Raw genomic sequence first — 23,754 nt, forward strand, 5'->3', positions numbered from 1 at the left:
TCATTGATGCGTCTAAAGCATTCGATCGTTTTAATCATGATAAATTATTTTTAAAGTTGTCCAAATGTGGGGTCCCTGATTTTTTAATTAGAATCTTGGTATACTGGTACTCACATCAGACAATGAGGGTGAAATGGGGGATTGTAACATCTGTTCCATTCCAAGTGACCAATGGTGTTCGGCAGGGTGGAATTCTGTCTCCTTTTCTTTTTAATATATACATGAATGAGTTGTCTTTGGCCTTAAATGCATGTGGTACAGGTTGTAGGGTTGGTGACTCATTAATTAATCACCTCATGTATGCAGATGATTTGGTCATTCTTAGCCCATACACTGCTGGTCTTCAACAGCTATTGAGAATATGCACACAGTATGGTATTGATTTTGACATAAAATACAATGCTAAAAAGAGTCAAATCATGATCATTAGAAGTAGAGAAGACAGACAGGCAACCTTCCCTGACTTCTATCTGTCCGGTACTGCACTCAGTGAGTGCAGCGAGATTACATACCTGGGCCATATTATTGCAAATGATCTGTCTGATGACAAGGACATCTTTAGGCAGCGACGGAAGCTGTATGCTCAAGCGAACATGTTGGGTCGTAAGTTTAGCATGTGCTCTGTATCTGTGAAGATCTCACTCTTTAGAACATACTGCACACCTTTGTATACTGCCCACCTATGGTGTCGTTATAAACAAGGCAGTATGAGAAAACTCATAGTGGCATATAATGACAGCATGAGGCTGTTGCTGGGTGCTCCTAGAAGCACCAGGGCAAGCCATTTGTTTGTCAGTGTTGGTGTGCCTACATGCTCTGCAGTTCTACGAAATCTGATGTACAGATTTATGTGTAGAGTATCTGTGTCACAAAATGATTTAATTACTGTGTTGGCCAACCCGGTACGCAGTTCTGTGAGATTCTCTTCCAGACTGTGGAACCATTGGCGGACTTGTCTGTATATGGGACATTGACCATTGAGGTCTCTTTGTATGTTTTTATTTTTTTGCCCTGTGTGCTTTTTTTTTTTTACTGTTTTTACTTTTTTACTGTGATATGGATCCCCTTGGGTCTGGAATAAAGAATATAATAATAATAATAATAATAACAGCTGAAAAAGTACTTGGGTGTGTGTTTTATTTTATATTTACCGTTCAATAATGCAATCACTGCTGTCTGTCCCATAGAAGAACATGACAGCCAGCGTATGTTTTGGAACTAATTGGGTTTACATGAACCACGTGACAGCCATAGCGGCGACATCGAAGAGTGTCGCAACTCTCTCTCTCCATGGCACTGCTCCGCCCCAACACGAACCCCCATGCCTAGTTTTTTAGTGTGCGTGTCGGGGCGGAGCAAAGCACGGGCTCCGCCCACTTCAGACTTCCTCTCGCTCTTCTGAAATCCATTTGTGACTTCACGATGAGTTTGTCTGTTGTATATACAGTTACTGGACAGTTATTGGAGCAGACTCACAGAGCTGGTCCACCCACTTATGCTGCAAGCTCACACAAGACTAGATATATCGGCTAAATATTTCAGTAAGTTTATTGAAAAGATAATTCCACAATAAAAGTACATGAAATGGGCTTTTGAGGCTGTAGTGTGGCCCACAAACATTATATTACATTATATATTATATTAGTGTGACATATTTTCAGAAAAGACAATTTGTCCTTCAGGTCTTCATAAACGGAAATCAGAAAACAAAAGTTAGTGTATAAACTGTGAGCACCGGGAGATTCACTGTAAATGAAAATAAATAAAACCATATAGATGTACACTGCAAAACATGACTAACAGGAAATCTTTACAAAATATTAAATAAAACCGGGATAATGGCAAATATGAAATATACTAAAAACCGATGACAATGTAATTCACTGTAGAGAACTAAACAACACACTGTTTAACACTGGAAAGTCTTTCTTTGCGAACATAAGACTTAATGATTATTATTATTATTATTAATGCTCACATATAAAATGGATAAAAAAATAGTCCGAGCACTGAGAAACAACAGGGAGGACTGTTGATGCTGGCAGGTTGACATGTGTCTGAATCATTCATGAGGGACTGGACTGGATCTGTTGGAGCTCTGTTGATGGTCATAAATGGAGACCATGTGGATGAAGCTCTCCTCTCCACCTCCCAGTGACATGGTCCAGTCACAGTCTGCTTCAGCATCTCTGTACCATCAGGACACAGCTCATCCTCTCTCAGAACACACATCGTCTTGTTCAGTTTCACCTTGGAGAAGATGGTCACCAGCAGCTGTAGAGAGAAGAAGAAACAACGAAGACAAATGAGTGTTTGCAGAGAGTCACTTCATCAGCTGTCAGTGTATCTATACATCTTGTAAGGTTGTCACAAAGACAAAGCTGCAGATTTACAGGAAACACTGGATCTTTGATACTAACTGTGTTTAGTTCAATACAGCTGAACTACTGCTACTACTGACCTCAGAGTCTCCAGACTATAGTCTCGACTCTTCTTAAGATCACGCAGCTGCTTCACTCCTGATTCCTGCAACTTGTTTTTACTCAGGTCCAGATGTTTCAGATGGGAGGGGTTGGACTTCAGAGCTGATGCCAGAGAATAACAGCTAATCTCTGACAAACCGCAGTAACTCAACCTGGATAAAGAAAGTGCATTTTTCACTCATCCACATGTGACTCGTGAGCATTAATTAGAAACACTCAGTGACCTCGGGATAAAATTTAGGACAAGAAAACTGAAAATATGAAGTAAACTTTCTGGATGGAAGATCTGAATGAACATACACTGGATCTACAATAAAATCAGACAGTGAACTGACCCCAGAGTCTCCAGTCTACAGCCTGGATTCTCTAGAAATCGACACAGCTGCTTCACTGCTGAATCCTTCAGCTCTTTGTTGTAACTCAGGTCCAGCTCTGTCAGGTGAGAGGGGTTGGACGCCAGAGCGGAGCCCAGAGAATCAAAGCCGATCTCTGTCAAACCGCAGCGAATCAACCTGAATAAAGGAGAAAACAATAAGAAGAAGACAAAGTTCAACAAAAGATACGCTAAATATGCCAGGAACCAGGGGACACGAAGGATGCAGGAAAACATGAGAGAACACAGGTGAGAGAACATCCAGGGAATAAACGTTGGTAGCGGAGCACAACTAAAACCATCCTAATCAGGAAAGAAGTCACAGGTAAAACAACCAGGTTAACATAAGTTTATCATCATATTAACATGGAGTCTGACCTCAAAGTCTCCAGTCTACAGTCTGGACTCCCCAGAAAACCACACAGACGCTTCAGTCCTGGACCCTGAAGACTGTTGTTACTCAGGTTCAGGTGTTTCAGATGGGAGGGGTTGGACTTCAGAGCTGAGACCAGAAAGCCACAGCTGATCTCTGACAGACTGCTGCCACTCAACCTGAAAAAAGAATAAATCATTGATTATCTAGTCAAATGTGTTCATGTCTGAAATATGAACAAATGGAAATCTACAACGTTATGGAAGGAAGTAAATTCACATGTGGATTAAACATATCAGATCTACAACAGTAACAGACAGTGAACTGACCTCAGACTCTCCAGTCTACAGTCTGGACTCTCCAGAAAACCACACAGCTGCTTCACTCCTGAATCATGTAGATTGTTATTACTCAGGTTCAGATGTCTCAGATGGGAGGGGTTGGACTTCAGAGCTGAGACCAGAGGATCACAGCTGATCGTTGAAAAACTGCAGCGACTCAAACTGGATAAAGAAAGTGCATTTTTTTACTATTTTTGACAATTTATTATCGACGGCTTCAACAGTGATATCAAACAACTATAAGTTACTGCCCAAATCAAGTCTCTTATTACTCGTTAAAGGAGAAGTTCACATGGTCAACTATGTCTTCCAACAACAGTCACATATGGACGTTACAGAGTTATTGAGATTCCTGCTGTCCACACTGACTGTGTGGTGGTATCTCCCTAACACACTGTGCGTCTGACTGACACTAATTAAGTGGGCGTCTACCAAACTTCCTGTTGAGAACAAGTTTCCTTTTTGAGTTCCTATCTCTTCACTGCAGCTCAGCAGGAAACACTCAGGAAACACAAAGATACTGACATTATAATTAGCGTCCATTTCTATCTGACAGTCTAGACATGAAAACTGATCCAAACTGGATCTCTCTTCTTCAGAAGCCTGCTAACAAAATAAATGAAAACTGACCTCAGAGCCTCCAGTTTACAGTTTGGACTCTCCAGTCCAGCACACAGCTGCTTCACTCCTGAATCCTGCAGGCTGTTTTCACTCAGGTCCAGCTCGGTCAGCTTACAGGACTTGGAGCTGAGAACTGAGGACAGAGCTTCACAGCTTCTCTCTGAGAGGTTACAGCCACTCAGTCTGAAGACAAAAAAATAAATAAAAAATCACCAAAAACTAGTAACTTTTGTGACCAGCTGACAGATTGCTGTGTATTTATTGATGATGAACCTACAGAGCTTTGTTGGAGGCTTTGACCACTGGCAGCAGCCTCAGAAGAACCTCCTCTGAATCAGAGTATTTCTTCAGGTTAAACACGTCCAGATCTTCTCCTGATGACAGTAAGATGAAGCCCAGAGCTGACCACTGAGCAGGAGACAGTTTATCTGTAGAGAGACCTCCTGATCTCAGGGACTGTTGGATCTCCTCCACTAGAGACCCATCATTCATTTCATTCAGACAGTGGAACAGATTGATGCTTCTCTCTGAAGACAGATTCTGTCTGATCTTCTCCTTGATGTACGGGACTGTTTCCTGATTGGTCTGTGAGCTCCTTCCTGTATGTGGCAGGATGCCTCGTAGGAGAGTCTGATTGGTCTGCAGTGAAAGACCCAGGAGGAAGCGGAGGAACATGTCCAGGTGTCCATTTGGACACTGTAAGGTCTTGTCCACAGCACTGTGGTGGAGATGTATTCGTTTTTTAAATGGATTAAACCACAAGGATCTTGTCTGTTTATCTTCCAGCAGGTTGACAGCAGAGTTGATGAAGGTCAGATGGACATGAAGAGCAGCCAGAAACTCCTGAACGCTCAGATGGACGAAGCAGAACACCTTGTCCTGGTACAGTCCTTTCTCCTCTTTAAAGATCTGTGTGAACACTCCTGAGTACACTGAGGCTGCTCTGATATCGATGTCACACTCTGTCAGGTCTGATTCATAGAAGATCAGGTTTCCTTTCTGCAGCTGATCAAAAGCCAGTTTTCCCAGAGACTCAATCATCTTCCTGCTCTCTGGACTCCAGTGTGGATCTGTCTCAGCTCCTCCATCATACTTGGCCTTCTTCACTTTGGTCTGAATCACCAGGAAGTGGATGTACATCTCAGTCAGGGTCTTGGGCAGCTCTCCTCCCTCTCTGGTTTTCAACTCATCCTCCAGAACTGTAGCAGTGATCCAGCAGAAGACTGGGATGTGACACATGATGTGGAGGCTTCGTGATGTCTTGATGTGGGAGATGATCCTGCTGGCCTGCTCCTCATCTCTGAATCTCTTCCTGAAGTACTCCTCCTTCTGGGGGTCAGTGAACCCTCTGACCTCTGTCACCATGTCAACACACTCAGGAGGGATCTGATTGGCTGCTGCAGGTCGTGTGGTTATCCAGAGTCGAGCAGAGGGAAGCAGTTTCCCCCTGATGAGGTTTGTCAGCAGCACATCCACTGAGGTGGACTCTGTAACATCAGTCAGGATCTCAGTGTTGTGGAAGTCCAGAGGAAGTCGACACTCATCCAGACCATCAAAGATGAACACAACCTGGAACTCTTCAAAGCTGCAGATTCCTGCTTCTTTGGTTTCAGTAAAGAAGTGATGAACAAGTTCCACCAAGCTGAACTTTCTCTCTTTCAACACATTCAGCTCTCTGAAAGTGAATGGAAAAGTGAAGTGGATGTTCTGGTTGGCTTTGTCTTCAGCCCAATCCAGTTTTCCCAATGCCAGCCACTCCCTTTGTCATCACTCTTCTGATTGGTTTATCTCTTCCAGGTGAGGCTTTAAAGAGGTCTTCTTGTCTGATGGTTGTTTCTGGTCTGTGTGGTTTCCTGGATGCTGTTTCAATCTGTCTGACCTCATGTTCATCATTGACCTCTGCAGTCCCTCCCTCTGTGATGTAGAGCTCTGTGTAGATCTCATTCAGAAGGGTTGACTTTCCTGCTTTAGCAATCCCCTCAAACACACACTGGAACTTCTCCTTCAGAGTAGATTTAAGTTTACGTCCACAAACTGGTGCAACAACTCCTGAATGAACAAACAAGAAATAAGATGAATGAATAAATTCTCCAGTAAATATTCCAACATGTCATTGCTCTAAAGAATGAGTGTCTGAATATATCTTGGTTCATCTCTGGAGACATTAGTAAATGTCCCATTTCTCCAGCAGCTTCAATGTTTAGAGAAATCCTCTTACTGCTCTGTAGACAGTCAGCCAGCTCCTCCTGCTTCATTCTCCTCAGGAAGTTCATTGTGATCTTCAGAAATAAATCTCTGCTCCTCCTCCTCTGCTCTTCATCCTCACCCTCCAACACCTCCTCATCCTCCCTCTGACTCTCTGAGCATTCTGGGGAATCTGGACTCAGAACCTTCTGGATCTTCTTCAGCTCATTCTTCACAAAAGTGATGATGTTGTCCTCCAGCAGCTGGAACAGAATACGATATGAATGACACAAGCAGACTGAAATCATAAGAGACAAACATCAGATCCATGTTGGACACACTGACAATCCACTGGTCTACAAAGTGCAGCATGGAGATGATGGAAAGTAGTTGTTGTACATGTACAGACCAGAAAGATGGAGTCCAGGTGTGTTTGATGCTGCTGGGCAGACTGACCACTGAGAACCTCTGAGCTCTGCTGGTGGACTCTGTGGATGAATCATCAACAGTTATGTTATATGATGTCTGAGAGCTTTAGCTAAAAAGTTCCTTAAACTTCAATTTTGGGTTATGACTTTAAGAGTGATGGTTTGCCATCATGCTGCTGGTATCACTCTGTTGTACCAAATGCATTCTGCCCCAGAAGTCACATATATAATGTTCTAAACTTGAAGACCAAAAACCTGCAGTGGAAGGTCAGCACCTACGTCAGGATATGACTGGGATTACCAAAGCCTCTGAGCAGCCCTATAGGAACAGTGCTAGAAGCTACAGCTGTCATTCAAGACCTTGGAACGGGAGCCCACAGAATAAACCATGTTAGAGAGGATGTAGCTCGTATGCAAACTCACTCCCCCCAACAACAGGCAGAGAAAACTGGATAATCAGGGAAATCCTGACCTTGCTAAATGCCAAGTTCAACCCAGATTATCTGATAATGTGAGGGTTTACAAATTAACTCCCAGACTGCATTTAATGTTCCCTGATCTGGCACAGTAATCCCAATAATGTCTTGTAGTGTGTGCAAGTTTGAGATTAGAGAAAGAGACGCGAAGTTTTGACTTAAATGTGAAATAGAACCTGATCTAAAAACCTCTGACTCCACACAGCCCACAACGTTGTATGTGTTCATCTGTAGATCTGTAACTGGAGGACAACAAGAACTGAGGAATAAAGGCATCCATCTGTGCAGGATACAGGATGTTTCATGCACCGAGGCACACGGCTGGGTTCTGACTGTTGCAGCTTCCTCCTGATAAAAACACAGTATATAATCTGCACTGCACCCAGAACAAAGTGTGAATACATGTGACAAAGACATAAATGTGTCCTCACAGACATTAACAGTTTACCTATTTGACCCAGAGAGTTGTTGTCCTTTAAAATCAATGTTGTGATCAATCGACCGGTCACTCTTGAAGGACACACAGCTGGGTTCAGGTTCATGATCTACAGAGGCTGATCTGTTAGAGGAGACATAAACAATTACAGTCTGGTTTACTGGGCAGCTTCTAGACATGACAATATACATGTACATGAAGAAGAATGATGCTGAGTTGAGTTAGAGTTGAACTGCTGTATTTGAGACTCAATGAAGTGACGACTGACGGGTTCATCACAGGGCTGAGTTCAGGGACTCTGTCCTCTCTGTCCTCTCTGTCCTCCCTCTGGTCCATGCCGCTGAATTCACATCCACATCAGCTCACACACTCTTTCTACTAGGGCTGCAGCTATCGATTCTTTTTGTAATCGATTAATCTAGCACTTTATCGATCGATTAATCGATTAATCGGATATTTTTTTTACGTTTTTAAACAACCAAAACAAATGATGCATAACGAAAATTATGTGGCTGTAAAATGATCAAGCATTTGCCTTTTATTTCTCAAAAAAACAGAGAACTCCAACTCCAACATTTGGCTCCAAAACTAAGCCCATGTATTGCAATTTACCCATTAAAAGTGCCAGTGCCAACAATTACATAACAATACAGTTAAGCAAACTTACTGTAAAACAAAAAGCAATTTAATTTATTAATATGCACAACAAGTTTCATGTTGTAATCTAGCCCTGACATCAAAGTAAATATCCGTTTTATGTAGATTTCTACACCTGCAGCATTTACCATTAGGCTACTAACAAATAATACATAATTTCTGGGGTGAGCCTATTTGCTATGGTAACCTAGCAACCTGTGTGTTTTTTTGTGAACGCGTGCTGTGCGTGAGGAAGAGTGAGAGAGATGAGGGTGCAGAGAATTTAGTAACGTCAATGATTCTGATAAGCTCAGGCCGGTCGCTTTCGCCTCGCGGCCGCTCAATTTATGATGATAGGGGAGTATATGGGAGTATTTGGCCTATTCGCGGAGAATTTATTAACGTCAATGATTCTAATCGCGTTCGCCTCGCGGCCGCTCAATTTGTGACGCGCTGCGTAAATCCTTCGGCCGGCCCGGTCGTCCCGATTGCCACTCCGCCCCTGAAGCTAAACATCATATCAAACCGCATCATGACATCGCTACATACAGTATGCGATTAAAATCAGCGAACATTAATGTATAGGTTTAGGTTACGTTACCTTGTTTCAGCGACGCTTGGTGAAACAGCATGTGGATGTTTTCTGTTCAGATGCTGGATCATTGAGCTTGTCCTGCTGTGGTACGCCAGGTCTACTTTGCAGTATCTGCACTTTGTTCTCTTCCTTTTTTAGAATGTAATGATCCCAAACTTTAGACATTTTTTGCCGTTTATGGGCATCTTTACTCTCCGCCATCGCGCCAACTAAATTCAAAATGTATCGGTCACGCGACAGTGGTGTGCTTGCATAGGTGCTTCCAAAACAACGGTCCGTGTGGAACAATCAGATCCCTGCGCGTATAGTGCGCGTCATAGGAATTTAACGAGGCTTCGAGGCAAAGTTTTTGCCTCGACCAATTTTTGTAATCGAGTTAATCGAGTAACTCGACGAATCGTTTCAGCCCTACTTTCTACCTTCACCTGCAGAGGAAACACAAATCATTCATCTGAACATCAACTGAAATAATCTGTGATGTAACATATCAGCTGCTCCTCCACTGACTGGCTCTGGCTCAGGACGTTGATTGATCTACTTTCTATAAAAAGTCTCCGTCAGGAAGTTCCACAGTCAGTTAACAGTTGAGCAGAACATCAGTCTGATGATATTCACATTAGTATCATGTAGGAGAAAGACACACATCAAACCCTCAGACTTGAGGCTGGAACCAGGAAATATTTGATATTTTTGATTAATTGATGATCAATGTCGTGGACAACTTCTCCAAACATCTGACACAGAAACAAATGATAAAGTTACGATAAAGAGTGAAACAAACCAGACTAACAGATTAGTGACAGAGCAGAAGAAGAAGAAGAAGAAGAAGAAGAAGAAGAAGACTCCACTATACACCTGGACACTAGAGACACAGGTGAGCAGTTCCCTGGAACCAGTCACGGCTACACCTGTGATGGAGGATGGACAGGTAGGACAGGTAGGAGCAAGGAGACAGATCTGATAGAGACTCGGATTCAGTTTGAATAAAGTCATAAGACCTTTTATCAGGTTGCAAAGGTCAAATAATTATCAACAAAGTTCCCTGAAAAAAATAAAATAAAGAAATAAAGAAATTAAATGTACTTCAAAGTATTTCATATTATGCACAATAACATTAATGTTAATGTTAAAGGTACAGTACATCAAAATAGAAGATTTATAGGCAATAAAGAAATAAAGTAAACAAAGAAATGATGAATACTATACTAAACGCTGACATCCATGAAGCAGAAGTTGTGGTGGTGGTGTGGGATGGGTGTGAGCTGACTTCTCTGATATATTATAAAGTCAAATATCTGCCTCTGGATGTATAAAGCAGCAAAAACATGCACATATTCAATTAAAGCAAAATCTCTTCAGCAGCATTCAACACTGGAGTAAATGCACTCTACTACACAGACACAGAAAGTCATGCAGCTGTTCTCCAGCGGCTGTCCCCTACAACTCAGGCCGCACTCAGTGGCTCAGACAGCGGGAGAGCAGCGGCTCATCTCCGCCTCGTCCACAAACTGATGGAGGCTGGAAAGCTGCATCAGTCTCCAGTATGATTCTGCAGATTTCTGTTGTCTCTGAGCTGCCTACAGCTGATGTTAACGAAGAAAACAATAAAAACTGCTTCCATTACCTTCAGATGGAGGTGTGCACGCAGAGACAGATCTGCGCCACAATCTGCATGAAAGTGAAAGTAAACTGAAACAAGGACACTACGGTGGCCGAGAGAGGCGTTAACTTCAGCTGCAGATTATCTCTGTTTCAGAACGGTTTAGATGCAAACAGTGACAGATGTTAGACCTGGTAGCCTGATGTGAAGAGATTTAAATATCTAAACATTTGTTCAGGGATCAATGAAGCAGCCAGTGATGTGTCAGCTGGTCAACACGATGGAAAGCTCCCAGACACATGATATGCAACGGATGTAAATGATTTAAGTCAAACATTTGACCAACATAAATGTCATAAATGACAGCATGTTTCTATATTTACTAATTAATATTCAGTAAAGCTCTATTTTCTCCAAACTCTCCTGCTTAACTCGTCAATAGTGGAGCTTTGTCTCCCTCTGATGGTGAACTGATGAACTGCACTGTGTCAGTTTAATGGACACAGAGAAACTATGAGCATCACTGCCCTCCACTGGTCACTGTTAGTAACTACACGTGTCTCCATCCAATAATACTGATGTTCACAGTGAGTGCAGTAGTTTAGTCCAAATGTTCTTCAGTCTGATAATGATAAATTAAAGGATTATTTATCTTGACATCACAGCAAATATATCCAAAGTCTACCATGGCATGGTTCACTGCAGAGCCATGCCAAATCTGTGATGAAAAAGGATGATACTAACCTACTTCTCGCGTCATTTATAATTATTTAACAAAGTCCTTATAAAGTATTGCATTTGTTTCATGGATTAAATTGACCCAAATCACAGTGGCGTCATCAGACAGATTTCACTGGGGCACGTGCCCCAGTATTGGTCTGTAGTGCCCCAGTATAAATTTCACTAGTAAAAAAAAAAATCACTTTAGGGTTTTATGTCTACATGGCATAATTTACAGAATTTACACATACCGGTATGTACCTAATGTGGCAACTCATTGCTGCTTTATTCACTCCATACACAATGAACACATGGCTACTTAATATGGTAATTTATTCACGCGACTTTGGCTGTGATTGGGGTCCCGCACTCACTTCAGAAACAACTTCGGGACGTGACGTCTACGTGTCTGAGCGCTATTTCTTTCCACCTGTCTTACAGGTGAGTTCCGGATAAACTGCCCATCATTGTCGTTTGGTTTCACCCCTGTGTCGCTATTTCCATGTGAATTTAATTGTTACAACTTTACTTACTTTACTGTTTAATGTATGTCGCTAGTTGTTTTTAGCATCACCGGCCGTTAGCCGCTCAGAATTAGAACGCCAGTAATTTTAACTAAATTGTAATAAAGTTACACAAGACCCACAACATAAATAACAAAGAGCATAGGCTCAGGAACAGATATAAAAATGAGGATCCATCTGACGATTTTCAAGTGCAGCGCAGCTGGCTCTGTTAGTTGCGCATATACGGTGCGTAGAAGAAGATAACTTCTTCTCCGCCATTGCATTTTTCATCTCGCGCACCCCCTAGAGGCAGTTCACGCACCCCCAGGGGTGCGCGCACCACACTTTGGGAATCCCTGGCCTACAGTATGACAGTGACAATAATGATTTTGAAGCTTGTACCCGTAGGCTAGCCATTTATTTCATATTGCGCACACATTTAATTTATTTTTTTTTTATTTTTTTTTTAATGTATTGGGAGTTGGGGGCCTGTGCCCCAGCAAAGCTCTAGGTCTAGAATCGCCCCTGCCAAATCATAGCTGTGGATAATTTAGGGTGTGTCCTCTCAGGGAGACGTCCTGCCCCAAAGTGAAAGTAAAGACAAGACAAGGAAATAGCGGTGTGGGGTAAACACAGAAAGCCTCTCTCTCTGTATGATGTCTGGAAGCAGTGAACGCTTCCGAGGTAAGAGTAAGAAAGAAGAAATGTACTGTTAATTTTTAAAATGTAGAATGAGTTAACAATTTAATTTTTAGGCTGTTTGTTAATGAGATCACCTAATCCGCTCAGATACGCTTCTCTTTCCGACGTGGTCTCAGAACAAGAATATTAAAATTTAAATAATTTAGCTAAATTTAAGTTCTACAAAGTTGTTTTATTTATTCTGTGTATCCGAAATTGCCCATTTTGTTGTTGGGTGTAAGCATAACGTGTTTTTTACTTTCTACTTATTTGTCACTTCCTCATATGTATATACCATAGACTGTATGGTACATATACAGTCTACGTTCACTTCCTGTAAGAGCGGATGTCTTTTATTTTGAAAGGAACTCAAGCGGATGTGTGATTAACTGACATTAAGAGTTATCACGGTAATTTACGGAGGTCACCGCTTCGTGTTAAATTAAAACAGAATGAGACAGATGTGTTTTTTTTTCGCAATAAACAAGCTGTTTTTCTCATGTTACACCTTTGTAAGTATATTTATCTGAATTTGAAGCGATAGTTTAGCTAGCTTTATGATAGCAGAGCAGCTGTCACTAAGGTAGCATTAGCAGCGCCAAAGTTAACGGTAGGGCTGGAGTTTATTATCTCTCTCGCATATGTTGCTTCACATCTAGACATAACGTCCGTATGAATAAATTATAATTAACAGAATGATAAAATTTACTAGGCCAGATGTACTTATATTCAGCTGAGAGGAAACAAATCTGTTTAAAGTTTCAGTTAAAAGTTTAGCTTGACTTGTTCTGGAAGCCACCAACAAGTACCTCTTTTATGTTTTCCATTTATGTAACTTATCTGTCTGGTGTTTTTGAATATGTATGAGTTAAAGTGTCTAATTCACAAGTTAATAATAAATATTTTCTCTTAGGTTTAAATATAGAAGGCTTCTTGCTTATTGAAATAAGGCCAGATATTAGCTTGTTGCTAGTGCAGATAGCTCAGCTAGCGAGCAGCTAATGTGTCATTTGTTTGCAAGGAAGGAAGTAGTTCTTGTAGTTCTTCCTACAACGTCAATACCTGCATATGAATGAATGTAGTTTATTATGCTTTGAGTGTAGATGTAAAGAAGACAGATGCTGAAATCGTTTGTCAATGCCATAGCATGGTAAAATATACAACGTTACAGCAGAAATAAACATGTTTACAGCTCACTCTCAATATCTAAGTTTTTTTAATTTTTTATTTTCAAGATGGCGCCGGACATGCCGGCAGCGAGTTACAGTAGCTCTGAGAGTTTCGCCGTGTTTTTATGTATTTTCGTCTTGTCTCGTGTCATTTTTGTCGCCAACCTCAGTCGGACTTTTAATCCTATGGATGTACATCGGGCGAGGTTTGGAATATGTGTATTTTTACTTATTTGCCTGTTAAATACACGGCATCCGGAGACCCGTTCAGCCAGGGCTCCATCGTTTACACACGGGATCAGCTGGTAGCACTGTGCCACACGAGGGTGCTCCCAGGACAACGACCGGAGATCCCGTGGAATCTGCAGCTGCAGAGCTGGTGTGAAGCGTCGGGAGAAGAACCGACGGTATAAACCATGCGTACCGTCTGTTATTATGGGGGACGTGAGATCTCTCCCCAATAAGATGGAGGAGCTGACGGCGCTAACCAGGCCGCAAAGGGAGTACCGGCAGTGTAGCACCATGTGCTTCATGGAGACGTGGCTGAACGAACTGACACCGGATTCGCACGTCTCATTGGACGGATGTCAGATCGTGAGAGCGGACAGGAAGGCAAAGGAGAGCGGTAAGAAGAAAGGAGGGGGCATTACGATGTTTTTGAACAACAGATGGTGTAACCTGGGACACATCAGGATAAAGGAGCAGCTCTGTCACAGGGACATTGAGCTGCCAGCTGTTAGCATGCGGCCGTACTACCTCCCGAGGGAGTTCTCGCACGTTATCGCGATAACGACGTACACCCCCCTCTGCCGACGCTGCTGCAGCCTGCGAGCTCCTACACACTGTTGTATCTCAGCTCCAGACATCGCACCCCCAGGCCCTGCTACTGATCTCCGGGGACTTTAACCACGCCTCCCTGTCCTCCACTCTCCCCACATTCACCCAGTATGTTAAGTCCAACACCAGGGACAATAGGACACTGGACTTGCTGTATGCAAACACCAAGGATGCATACAGCTCCTCCCCCCTCCCCCCACTGGGTCGTTCTGACCACAACCTGGTTCATCTGCTCCCTGCCTACATACCTATGGTAAACAAACAACCACCCACCAAAAGGGATGTGAGGAGATGGACTGAGGAGGCCAGTATGGCGCTGAGGCACTGTTTTGACACCACAGACTGGGATGTGCTCTGCAGGCCACACGGGGAGGACATCGACAGTCTGACAACCTGCATCACAGACTACATCAATTTCTGTGTGGAGAACACTGTATGAAGAAGGTACGGTGCTTCTCCAACAACAAACCCTGGGTGACCTCGGAATTAAAAACCCTGCTGATAGAGAAGAAGAGGGTTTTTAAAACTGGGAACAAAGAGGAGCTGAAGAGGGTGCAGAAGGAGCTCAAGAGAGAGATAAGGAAGGGCAAGGACAGCTAGAGGAGGAAGCTGGAGGAGCGCCTTCAGGATAACAACACCAGAGAGGTCTGGAGAGGCCTGAAAACCATCTCTGGACACGGGAAGGACAGTGGAAGGGGCCCAGAAGCGGGAGACCGTGAATGGGCCAATGAACTGAACCTGTTCTTCAACAGGTTTGACTGTGTTCCTGCCTCCTCCCCCACCCTCCACAGCCCAGACCAAACAGCACCCATAAACCACCCCCCATCCCCAACCCCCCACACCATCTCCATCAGCAACATCGCCACCCCGAGAACATCTCTGGACTGTCACCAGCAACACACCTCCTCCCACTACACTCTGCTGGGGTGATCCATTCACCTCAACCCCCACCTAACACAACAGGGGTCTCTTCACACCACCCCTCCAACTTCTCCATAACAACAGACCAGGTGAGGAGGGAGCTCAGGAGGATTAAACCAAGGAAGGCTACTGGCCCTGATGGCATCAGCTCCAGACTCCTCAAGGACTGTGCAGATCAACTCTGTGGGATTTTTCTGCACATCTTCAACATGAGCATCAGTCTGGAGAGAGTTCCTCTCCTGTGTAAAACACCCTGCGTGGTTCCAGTTCCAAAGACTGCGCGTCCCAGTGAGCTGAACCACTTCAGGCCAGTAGTCCTGACCATCATCTGATGAAGACCATGGAGAGGATCATCCTGGGCCACCTCCGTCATCTGGTGAACGACAACATGGACCTGCTGCAGTTTGCCTATCGTCCAGGCATAGGTGTGGAAGACGCTGTCATCTACCTGCTGCACAGATGCGTTTCCCACCTAGACGACACCGGTAGCACTGTGAGAGTCATGTTCTTTGACTTCTCCAGTGCTTTCAACACCATCCAACCATCACTGCTCAGGGGGAAGCTGGAAGGAGCTGGAGCTAACAGTAGCCTGGCTGCATGGACCACCGACTACCTCTCCAACAGGCCGCAGTATGTGAGGCTTCATGACTGTGTGTCTGATGTGGTAGTCTGCAGCACGGGGGCGCCGCAGGGTACTGTGCTCTCTCCCTTCCTCTTCACCCTGTACACATCGGACTTCAGACACAACACGGACAGCTGCCACCTCCAGAAATTCTCTGATGATACAGCCATTGTCGGGCGTGTATCTCAGGGAAACCACCTGGAGTACCTGGAGGTCATCGCCAACTTTGTGGACTGGTGTGCTCTGAACCACCTGCACATCAACACCAGCAAGACAAAGGAGGTGGTGACTGACTTCAGTAGGAAACCACAGCTGACTGCACCGGTGAACATCCAGGGTTTGGACATCGAGGTCGTGGAGGATTACAAGTACCTGGGTGTTCACCTTAACAATAAACTGGACTGGACACACAACACAAACGCCCTGTACAAGAAGGGCCAAAGTCGTCTCCACCTGCTTAGACGACCGAGGTCCTTTGGAGTGTGCAGGACACTGCTCAGGACTTTCTACGACTCTGTGGTGGCTTCTGCCATCTTGTATGCAGTTGTCTGCTGGAGCAGTGGGAGCTCAGAGAGGGACAGGAAGAGACTCAACAAGCTGGTCAGACGGGCCGGCTCTGTCCTGGACTGCTCTCTGGACTCCATGGAGGAGGTGGGTGAGAGGAGGATGTTAGCCAAGCTGACATCAATCATGGACAACCCCTCTCACCCACTGCATCAGACTGTTTCAGACCTCAGCAGCTCCTTCAGCAGCAGACTGCTGCATCCACGCTGCAAGAAGGAACGCTACCGCAGGTCATTCATTCCAGCTGCCATCAGGCTGAACAACACCAGCCTGAGTCAATAGTACAATTTGCACAAACTAAGCTTCTTTGCACTGCCTGTTTTTTTGCACAAACCACTACCTCACCAACTGAAAATGTCCTTCTCAAAGGTTAAGCAATTATTTATTTGTAAAGTTTATCCCACCATTCTCCACACTGTACATACAGAATGCCTTATATTTACTAGTTATATTGAGTATGGTCCGTCTTTTGTATATTTTTTGACATATATTTTTTTAATTTTTGTATTTGTGTTATATTGTGCTTTTTTGATAACCTCTTCCCTGTTCAAAGTCGTCACTGTCTTTCTGTATATATATTTTTTTGCCAAATTCTGTGCTACTGGAACAAGGAAATTTCCCACACGTGGGATTAAATAAACGTCTTATGTCTTATGTCTAATTTCGGCGGCATAGTGGTTAGCACTGATGCTTCACAGCAAGGCTCTGGATTCAACTCCGTTTGGTTCCTTTCTGTGTGTAGTCTGCATGTTCTCCCTGTGTCTGCGTGGGTTCTCTCCAGGTTCTCCAGCTTCCTCCCACCGTCCAAAGACATGCTGGTTAGGTTCATTGGTGATTCTAAATTGGCCGTAGGTGTGAGTGTCTCTCTGTGTTAGCCCTGTGATAGACTGGAGACCTGTCCAGGGTGGACCCCCCCTCTAGACCAATGACAGCTGGGATAGACTGGAGACCTGTCCAGGGTGGACCTCTCACCACATGACAGCTGGGATAGGCTCCAGCTGTCATCGCCCCCACCCCCGCCACCCTCCAAAGGACAAGCGGTCACAGAAAATGAATGAATGAATGAACATCTAATTTCCCTATGGGTACCATACGTTATGCAGAATTACGGGGTGGGGCTGCTTTGAGTGACAGGATGGTGTCCTCATCGGTTGCTAACTGTCTTTAGCCTCAGCTCCACTCATACTCCACCTCTCTGACAATTCTGGAATTAGCTGGGTGGTGGAATCATTTCAAGAAGTTGTTCACCTTTAAATATAGTCAATATATCTTCTGTGAAGACATCAAACTGACAATGTCACTATGTTCTTGGCTTCTGGTAATAATCTTTTGTTGTTTTTATTTTTATTCTTTTGATTAGGAAAATCCTATTCCAGAGGTACTGAACAGCTGATGGAGTTTACCATCAGTGGAGACGTTGAGACTTGTGTAAGTGTCTCTCTCTCTCAACTGTGTCTATTCAGATGACTTGAACTTGTTTTGATCTCTCTGTCTTTTTTGTTAATGCTGTATAAATGTAATCCATGGCCATTTTGTGTCCTTCACAATTTTTAAAAAGGAAGTAAACAGTAGTATGTATATATACTACCTCAAAACCACTGATCCAGTCTTTTACCTGCACTGCAGATATATGTGTATTGTAGGGATAAATCATCCTGTAAGAGACATGGGATGTCAAAAGACCAGAGTGAAATTTATCCATCTTTGAACTGAAAAACACAATTAGTGGTTATATTACACTGTTACTCTTGTAAATATTGTTTCAGCTAGTAAAATAAATAAATGAATAATATAAATAAATAAATAAAAATGAAAAATAAAACATTTCTATCCTGATGTCTTGTCCTCCAGATCAGTGAAGCTGAGTCTGTGTGCTGAACACATGGAAATCAGGACTCATGGCTTGTACCACACAGTCTGCCTTAGATTATGTCAGGAGAGCCAGAGTCCACCTTGTGGGAAAGTTAAAGAATCTCTCTGTGATTGTGGAGAACTTGTATCAGCAAGAAGTTCTCAGTGATGAAGAGGTCAGCAAAATACAAGCAGAGAGGGACGACTATGATAAAACCAGAAAAATACTGGACTCAGTCACAAAAAAAGGGGAAGCAGCCTGCTATGAGCTACTCAGGATTATTGACACAACGAGGAAGAGGACCTTAGAGAGGCTACCTCTTCTATCTGAGAACAGGAATGATGCTTCCACTAAGACCAAGAACTTTGACCTGCACTACTGGATCAGCTGCTTTTCTTTCAAGGAGGACACGCAAGTGGATGTAAACTACTTACAAGGTATTTGTGAGTCAAAATCTTACTGAACAAATTTCACATTTGACACTTGTGAGTTTTGATGTGCTGCAGATATTAATTCATGGTACGTTTATTTTAGGACCAAAGCCATGCCACAGATACCAGGACAAGTTAAAGTCAAAGGCTCAGAAGTTATCAAAAGATATTTGGATGTCAAGTAAAAATCTGTTTGAAGACAAGAAGCCGGATCTGTCGTACACTTCACTTGTGTTAGATACACAAGACAATGTTTCTCCATCTAAAATAAAGAAACTAAAGAGAAAGAAATGCAAAATGGGTCGCCCTAAAAAGCTCAGGACGTACATCCCTGAGGACAAAGCAGACATTTCTCCCAGTGACCTGTTGAAGACGGATAAGAACATACTCCTGGTTGGGAAGCCTGGAATCGGAAAGACGACTCTCACTCGTGAAATATTGAGACTCTGGGCAGAAAGAGACAACAAGGAGTTAGATTACATGTTTTACTTTGACATGAGAGAAACACCCAACATCACAACAGCCAGGAGCTTAGAGGATCTTCTTTTCAATGTGTTCATTAAACCAGATCAAGGGGCTGATGAGGTCTTAGAGGATATAGAGGGAAACTCTGAAAATGTTACGATCATTTTGGATGGAATCACAGATCTATGTTCATCAGTGGTGCGGAGACTTGTAGAGAAAGACCTTCTACCTGATGCAAAGATCATCATGACATGCAGACCAGATGATGAGGAAGAATTCTTTAATGGAGACTGTCTCAGAGTGGCGGTGAAAGGCTTTAGTGAGCAGACCATCAAATCATACTTATCTGCAGCACTCGGTGAAGAACAAGAGAAGGTTTTGACCAACGTGGAGTTGGTAACTCTTTGCCATGTCCCAATGTATGCACTGATGGTGGCTGCCTGCTTCTCATCAGAAGGCTCTCCACAGCCGTGCACTGTGACTGAACTCTACATCGATATTGTTCGTCATTGTCTTCAGATAAACAGCAGCAACAAAACAAAGAACAAACATCTCAACTTCTTCATCAACACCAAGAGGAAAGAAATACTGTCTTTGGCTGAGGTTGCTTTTCTTGCCACTCAAAGAAAAACTGTGAACCTGACTGAACTTCCCTGTGAAGACAGCTGTGTCCTTTCCTTCCTGAAACCACTTGTTATCAAAGCGTCCCGTACTGAAACAGAAACGATATACGCTTTCCTCCATTACACAGTGCAGGAGTTTTTTGCAGCTCTGTGGCTGTTGAAGAATCCTGATCAGATCAGAGATGTTTTAAAGCAGTGTCTCACTGAGGAGATGAGACACATGAAACATCTGATCCCTTTCATGTGTCGATTGTTGAATGAGAGGAAACCTAGTTTGATGAGTTGTCTGATTCCAGCTGAAGATCTCAAAAATACATCTAACTGGTTCTTCAAGGAGGTGATAACCACATTTTCTCCTTGTCTAAAGAAGCAAGGTGTGGATGATTCTGAGGACAATGGGCTCGATGTCAACATACTGTTCTTATGTCAGTGCTTGTATGAGTCCCAGTGTCCTGAAGCATGCGTCTACCTTCTGGACAGACTGGACTACCACCTTGACCTCAGTGAAGAGAGTCTTGACTGTTACCCTTGCTGTGCTCTGGCCTACGTGGTCAGTCAGTGTAAGGAAAGGAAAGCATGGCTGAACCTTGAGGATGCAACGATATCAGAACAAGGAATGAGACAACTGTTTGGATGCTTTGGAAATGTTCAATGGTAGGAGTCACATTACTGCTAATGTTACAGCATAAAATGAGAATGACACTTAACTCTTGATTAGTTCAATAATCAGATGATGGTGTCTTCTTTACATTCTAGGTGTGACCCTCTGCCACGGCACCTGTGGAAGATTTTCCTTCTCAGTGACAGACAGATGGACTATGTAACCTTGCTTGGTATAGATGGAAATCAGTTGCACCTTCCAGTTGAGGGTAAAAGACGTCTGTTTGAAAGAGCTGTGGAAGTCATGCAGAGGATGAGGATGAAGGTTAATGTCTGTCTGTACTGGGACAGACCAACTCCTGTCTGCCAGAACCTGTGTGAGTCCCTCTTAGAGGCGCTGCCATACATCAGCTCACTCAGGTAAGATTTGACTTTTACCCAAATCCAGTCTGTCTGTGTTAAAATGAAAATCACAGTTTTTTGGTTGACAGTAGTATAAGAATACACTGTGTGTTGAGATGAAGTGAGATAGAAGGATTCAGTAATCCACTACTGAAGCTACTGAAGTTAATAATTATATTTTATTGAATCAAGCCTCATTGTGAAGGATGAGTCTGGACTTTATATCCCATATTTACCAACCCTTTTGATTTTCCTGCTCCTGGAGTTTTCATTCTCTGATTCTTTTTCACCTCAAGTGTTTACTATAGGGTTTCTTCAGAAGTAGACAAAGATGTACAGATGTTACTCAGGAACACATAAAAAGCTTTACATTATACTTTCATGAGGTTATTATAAGCTCTTCGTGGAGCCCAGGACTATAATATGCTGTGGATGACTGTTTTACTGTTTTGTTTTAATGGGATTCAAACATGGCATGACTTAAAGCAGCGTTCTTTCAGCAAGAGGTTATGTAACTGCTCCTGTAGTAGGTGATTGTTCTTGGCAGCAATGTCTCACATGATAATGATCTATTCAGTTGTTGGATGACCCGTCTGTAGTTGTAACTTATATATTTATATACTTTTATATTTGAATCCCTATCTGATGTGGGTGCAGCCTCTGATTTATTCCAGTTAATATGATGTCCAGAAAATAATGTGAATTCCTCAATACGGTTTAATAGTAGTAGAATGTTTGTAGCTGTGTATAAAAGTAGTTTATGATGCCATTCTACAGTACATGCAATAGAAACATCTGTTTGAAACATCTGTTTGTTTTCATGCAGCTTCAGGAAGACCAACAGAAATCCAGATTCATGGAGTCAGGATCAATACCATGGAGCACTGGAGAGGGAGCAGAAAAGACTGTTACTGGATTTATGTCTCAAAGCAGCACTGCACAATGAACAGAACTGTCACAGTGTAGTGAATATGCTCCTCTCATTGTTTCCTGATAAAACTGACTTAAATAACCTCCTTCTTGATTTGTATCAACATGTCAAGAGTAAAGGGGTTTTAAATGTCATTCCCAAAAAAATCTTCCAGTCAGCTCCTACAGTCTGGTCCATAAACCTCTCAGAGAGAAAGACCTCCATCCTCCTGGAAGTGCTGAAACTCCAATCAGAGAAGAAACCAGTGGAGCTGAGAGGCTGCTCACATGAAGAGAGTGAAGTGAGGAGTTTCCTGCAGTGTCTGCCTTATATCTCACAGCTCAGGTAAATGAATTGTATTTGACATGGTTTCTGTTTTCACTACAACAGCTTCATCTTTTCTGAGTGTGTATGCAGATAAAATATTTAAAAATAATATATTAAAATAAATAGATTACAGCCGACCAAATGAGTCATCTTTGGGTCTGCTGTACGTATATCTCACAGTTTAGGTAACTTATTGTGTTTTTCATGATAAACTATAGCAGTTTCTTATATTTGATAAAAGTTACACATCCCATATGTTTTAATCCTTATAATTTCAGCTTTGTGCCTCAGACATCAGACGATACAGAAGAAATCACATTCTTTGGGAATCTGTTCTGTGCAGCAGCAGAGAGAGAACATCAGACAGGAGAGAAGATAGTGGAGCTGTTATCATCAGTGTGCACATATCAAACATTCCCTTTAAATGAGAGAAACATGAATGATGATGATTGTGAAAATAAGAGATATCAGAGTAACTTCCTGCTGGATCTGTTCTCCCATGTGAAGGACTATGAGACTAAATCAGGTCTGAGTCTCCTTCCATCATTACAGTCAGTTTTCCAGTCTCCTACAGTCTGGTCCATAGACCTCTCAGAGAGAAAGACCTCCATCCTCCTGGAAGTGCTGAAACTCCAATCAGAGAAGAAACCAGTGAAGCTGAGAGGCTGCTCACATGAAGAGAGTGAAGTGAGGAGTTTCCTGCAGTGTCTGCCTTATACCTCACAGCTCAGGTAAATTAATTATACTTGACATGTTTAAGGGTGACAGTGTTCACTAGGTAGAGCGGGTTGTGCACGAATCAGAGGGTTGGTGGTTCAATCACTGGTACAGGGTCCACATGCTGAGATGTATGTATGTGTGCTTGTGGGAACGAATGGCTAGATGTGTTACTCTGACTGTAAAGTGCTTTGATTACCAATAGGAAGAAAGGCACTGTATAAATACAAAACCATTTACCATGATTTCTCTATTCATAAAAAGTGTATTTATCTACTGCTCAAAAAATAAAAAGGAACAGTTTGAAAACACTCAATGGAAAAAAATGGACTGTGTAATGTGTTGGTAACCTACAGAGGGCTGAATTCAAAGACACCCCCTAATCAGAGTGAAGAAATGATGCAGCAGGGTCGTCCATTTTGCTTAAATTTCATTGTAGCAACTCAAAACTGTAGGGTAGTCTACACCTTTTAAATGTCTCGTTAGGGCACCACCTCCTGTTATCGTAGGAAGAACACGGTTTAAATCAATTTATCAGTCTCAATTAAATAATTTGCATATCTGAAGGAGTGAATCCTTTACTACAATTTGTACCAGTCATTCTCTGCCGTAAAATAACATCACAAACAACTTCTTAAGTGTGAACAAATATTTATTTAATAAAGTGACAACAATGAATAAATGAGGGACTAATAGAATATAGGAGTGTAATCAAATGAACGAATATAATAAGGTATGAAATAATTTCTGGAGCGATGGTGAGAGATGGAGATGTTTAAGTCCTAAACTATGGGAATGGATTTGATATCTAATCTAATCAATCTTCTCTAAAAGATGTTAGTAGGGAGTTTCAAAGTAGTG

The 23,754-nt window shown here is 42.7% G+C and overlaps 1 protein-coding gene and 1 pseudogene across 2 annotated transcripts; one reads left to right on the forward strand and one right to left on the reverse strand.

Annotated features, from left to right (window-relative positions):
- Positions 1–1,525: 1,525 nt before the first annotated feature.
- LOC311509357 (protein NLRC3-like) lies at positions 1,526–11,245 on the reverse strand (annotated as a pseudogene). The gene is made up of 11 exons (XR_014699907.1): positions 8,953–11,245; positions 7,728–7,838; positions 6,785–6,863; positions 6,410–6,638; positions 4,469–6,240; positions 4,201–4,374; positions 3,559–3,732; positions 3,235–3,408; positions 2,819–2,995; positions 2,462–2,635; positions 1,526–2,274 (listed from the first exon to the last, which is right to left on the reverse strand). The product of XR_014699907.1 is annotated as a protein NLRC3-like (transcript).
- A 1,638-nt stretch (positions 11,246–12,883) lies between these two features.
- Positions 12,884–23,138, forward strand: LOC311509356 (nucleotide-binding oligomerization domain-containing protein 1-like). Its single transcript, XM_084574529.1, has 7 exons — positions 12,884–12,965; positions 17,927–17,994; positions 18,418–18,855; positions 18,953–20,591; positions 20,694–20,957; positions 21,766–22,194; positions 22,455–23,138. Exons 3-7 carry the CDS (start codon positions 18,465–18,467, stop codon positions 22,909–22,911), a joined length of 3,180 nt encoding a protein of 1,059 aa, XP_084430655.1. The 5' UTR covers positions 12,884–12,965; positions 17,927–17,994; positions 18,418–18,464; the 3' UTR covers positions 22,912–23,138.
- Positions 23,139–23,754: the final 616 nt, after the last annotated feature.

Source organism: Chelon labrosus (assembly GCF_963514085.1).
Source record: "Chelon labrosus genome assembly, chromosome: 24".
In the NCBI taxonomy this organism is placed as follows: Eukaryota; Metazoa; Chordata; class Actinopteri; order Mugiliformes; family Mugilidae; genus Chelon; species Chelon labrosus.

Excerpts from the sequence above, each read along its gene's own strand:
- LOC311509356 (XM_084574529.1), top strand. The coding sequence starts at position 18,465 with ATGGCTTGTACCACACAGTCTGCCTTAGATTATGTCAGGAGAGCCAGA. Across the intron at positions 18,856-18,952 it reads GGATGTAAACTACTTACAAG|GACCAAAGCCATGCCACAGA; the intron begins GTATTTGTGAGT and ends CGTTTATTTTAG. Across the intron at positions 22,195-22,454 it reads CCTTATATCTCACAGCTCAG|CTTTGTGCCTCAGACATCAG; the intron begins GTAAATGAATTG and ends TTATAATTTCAG.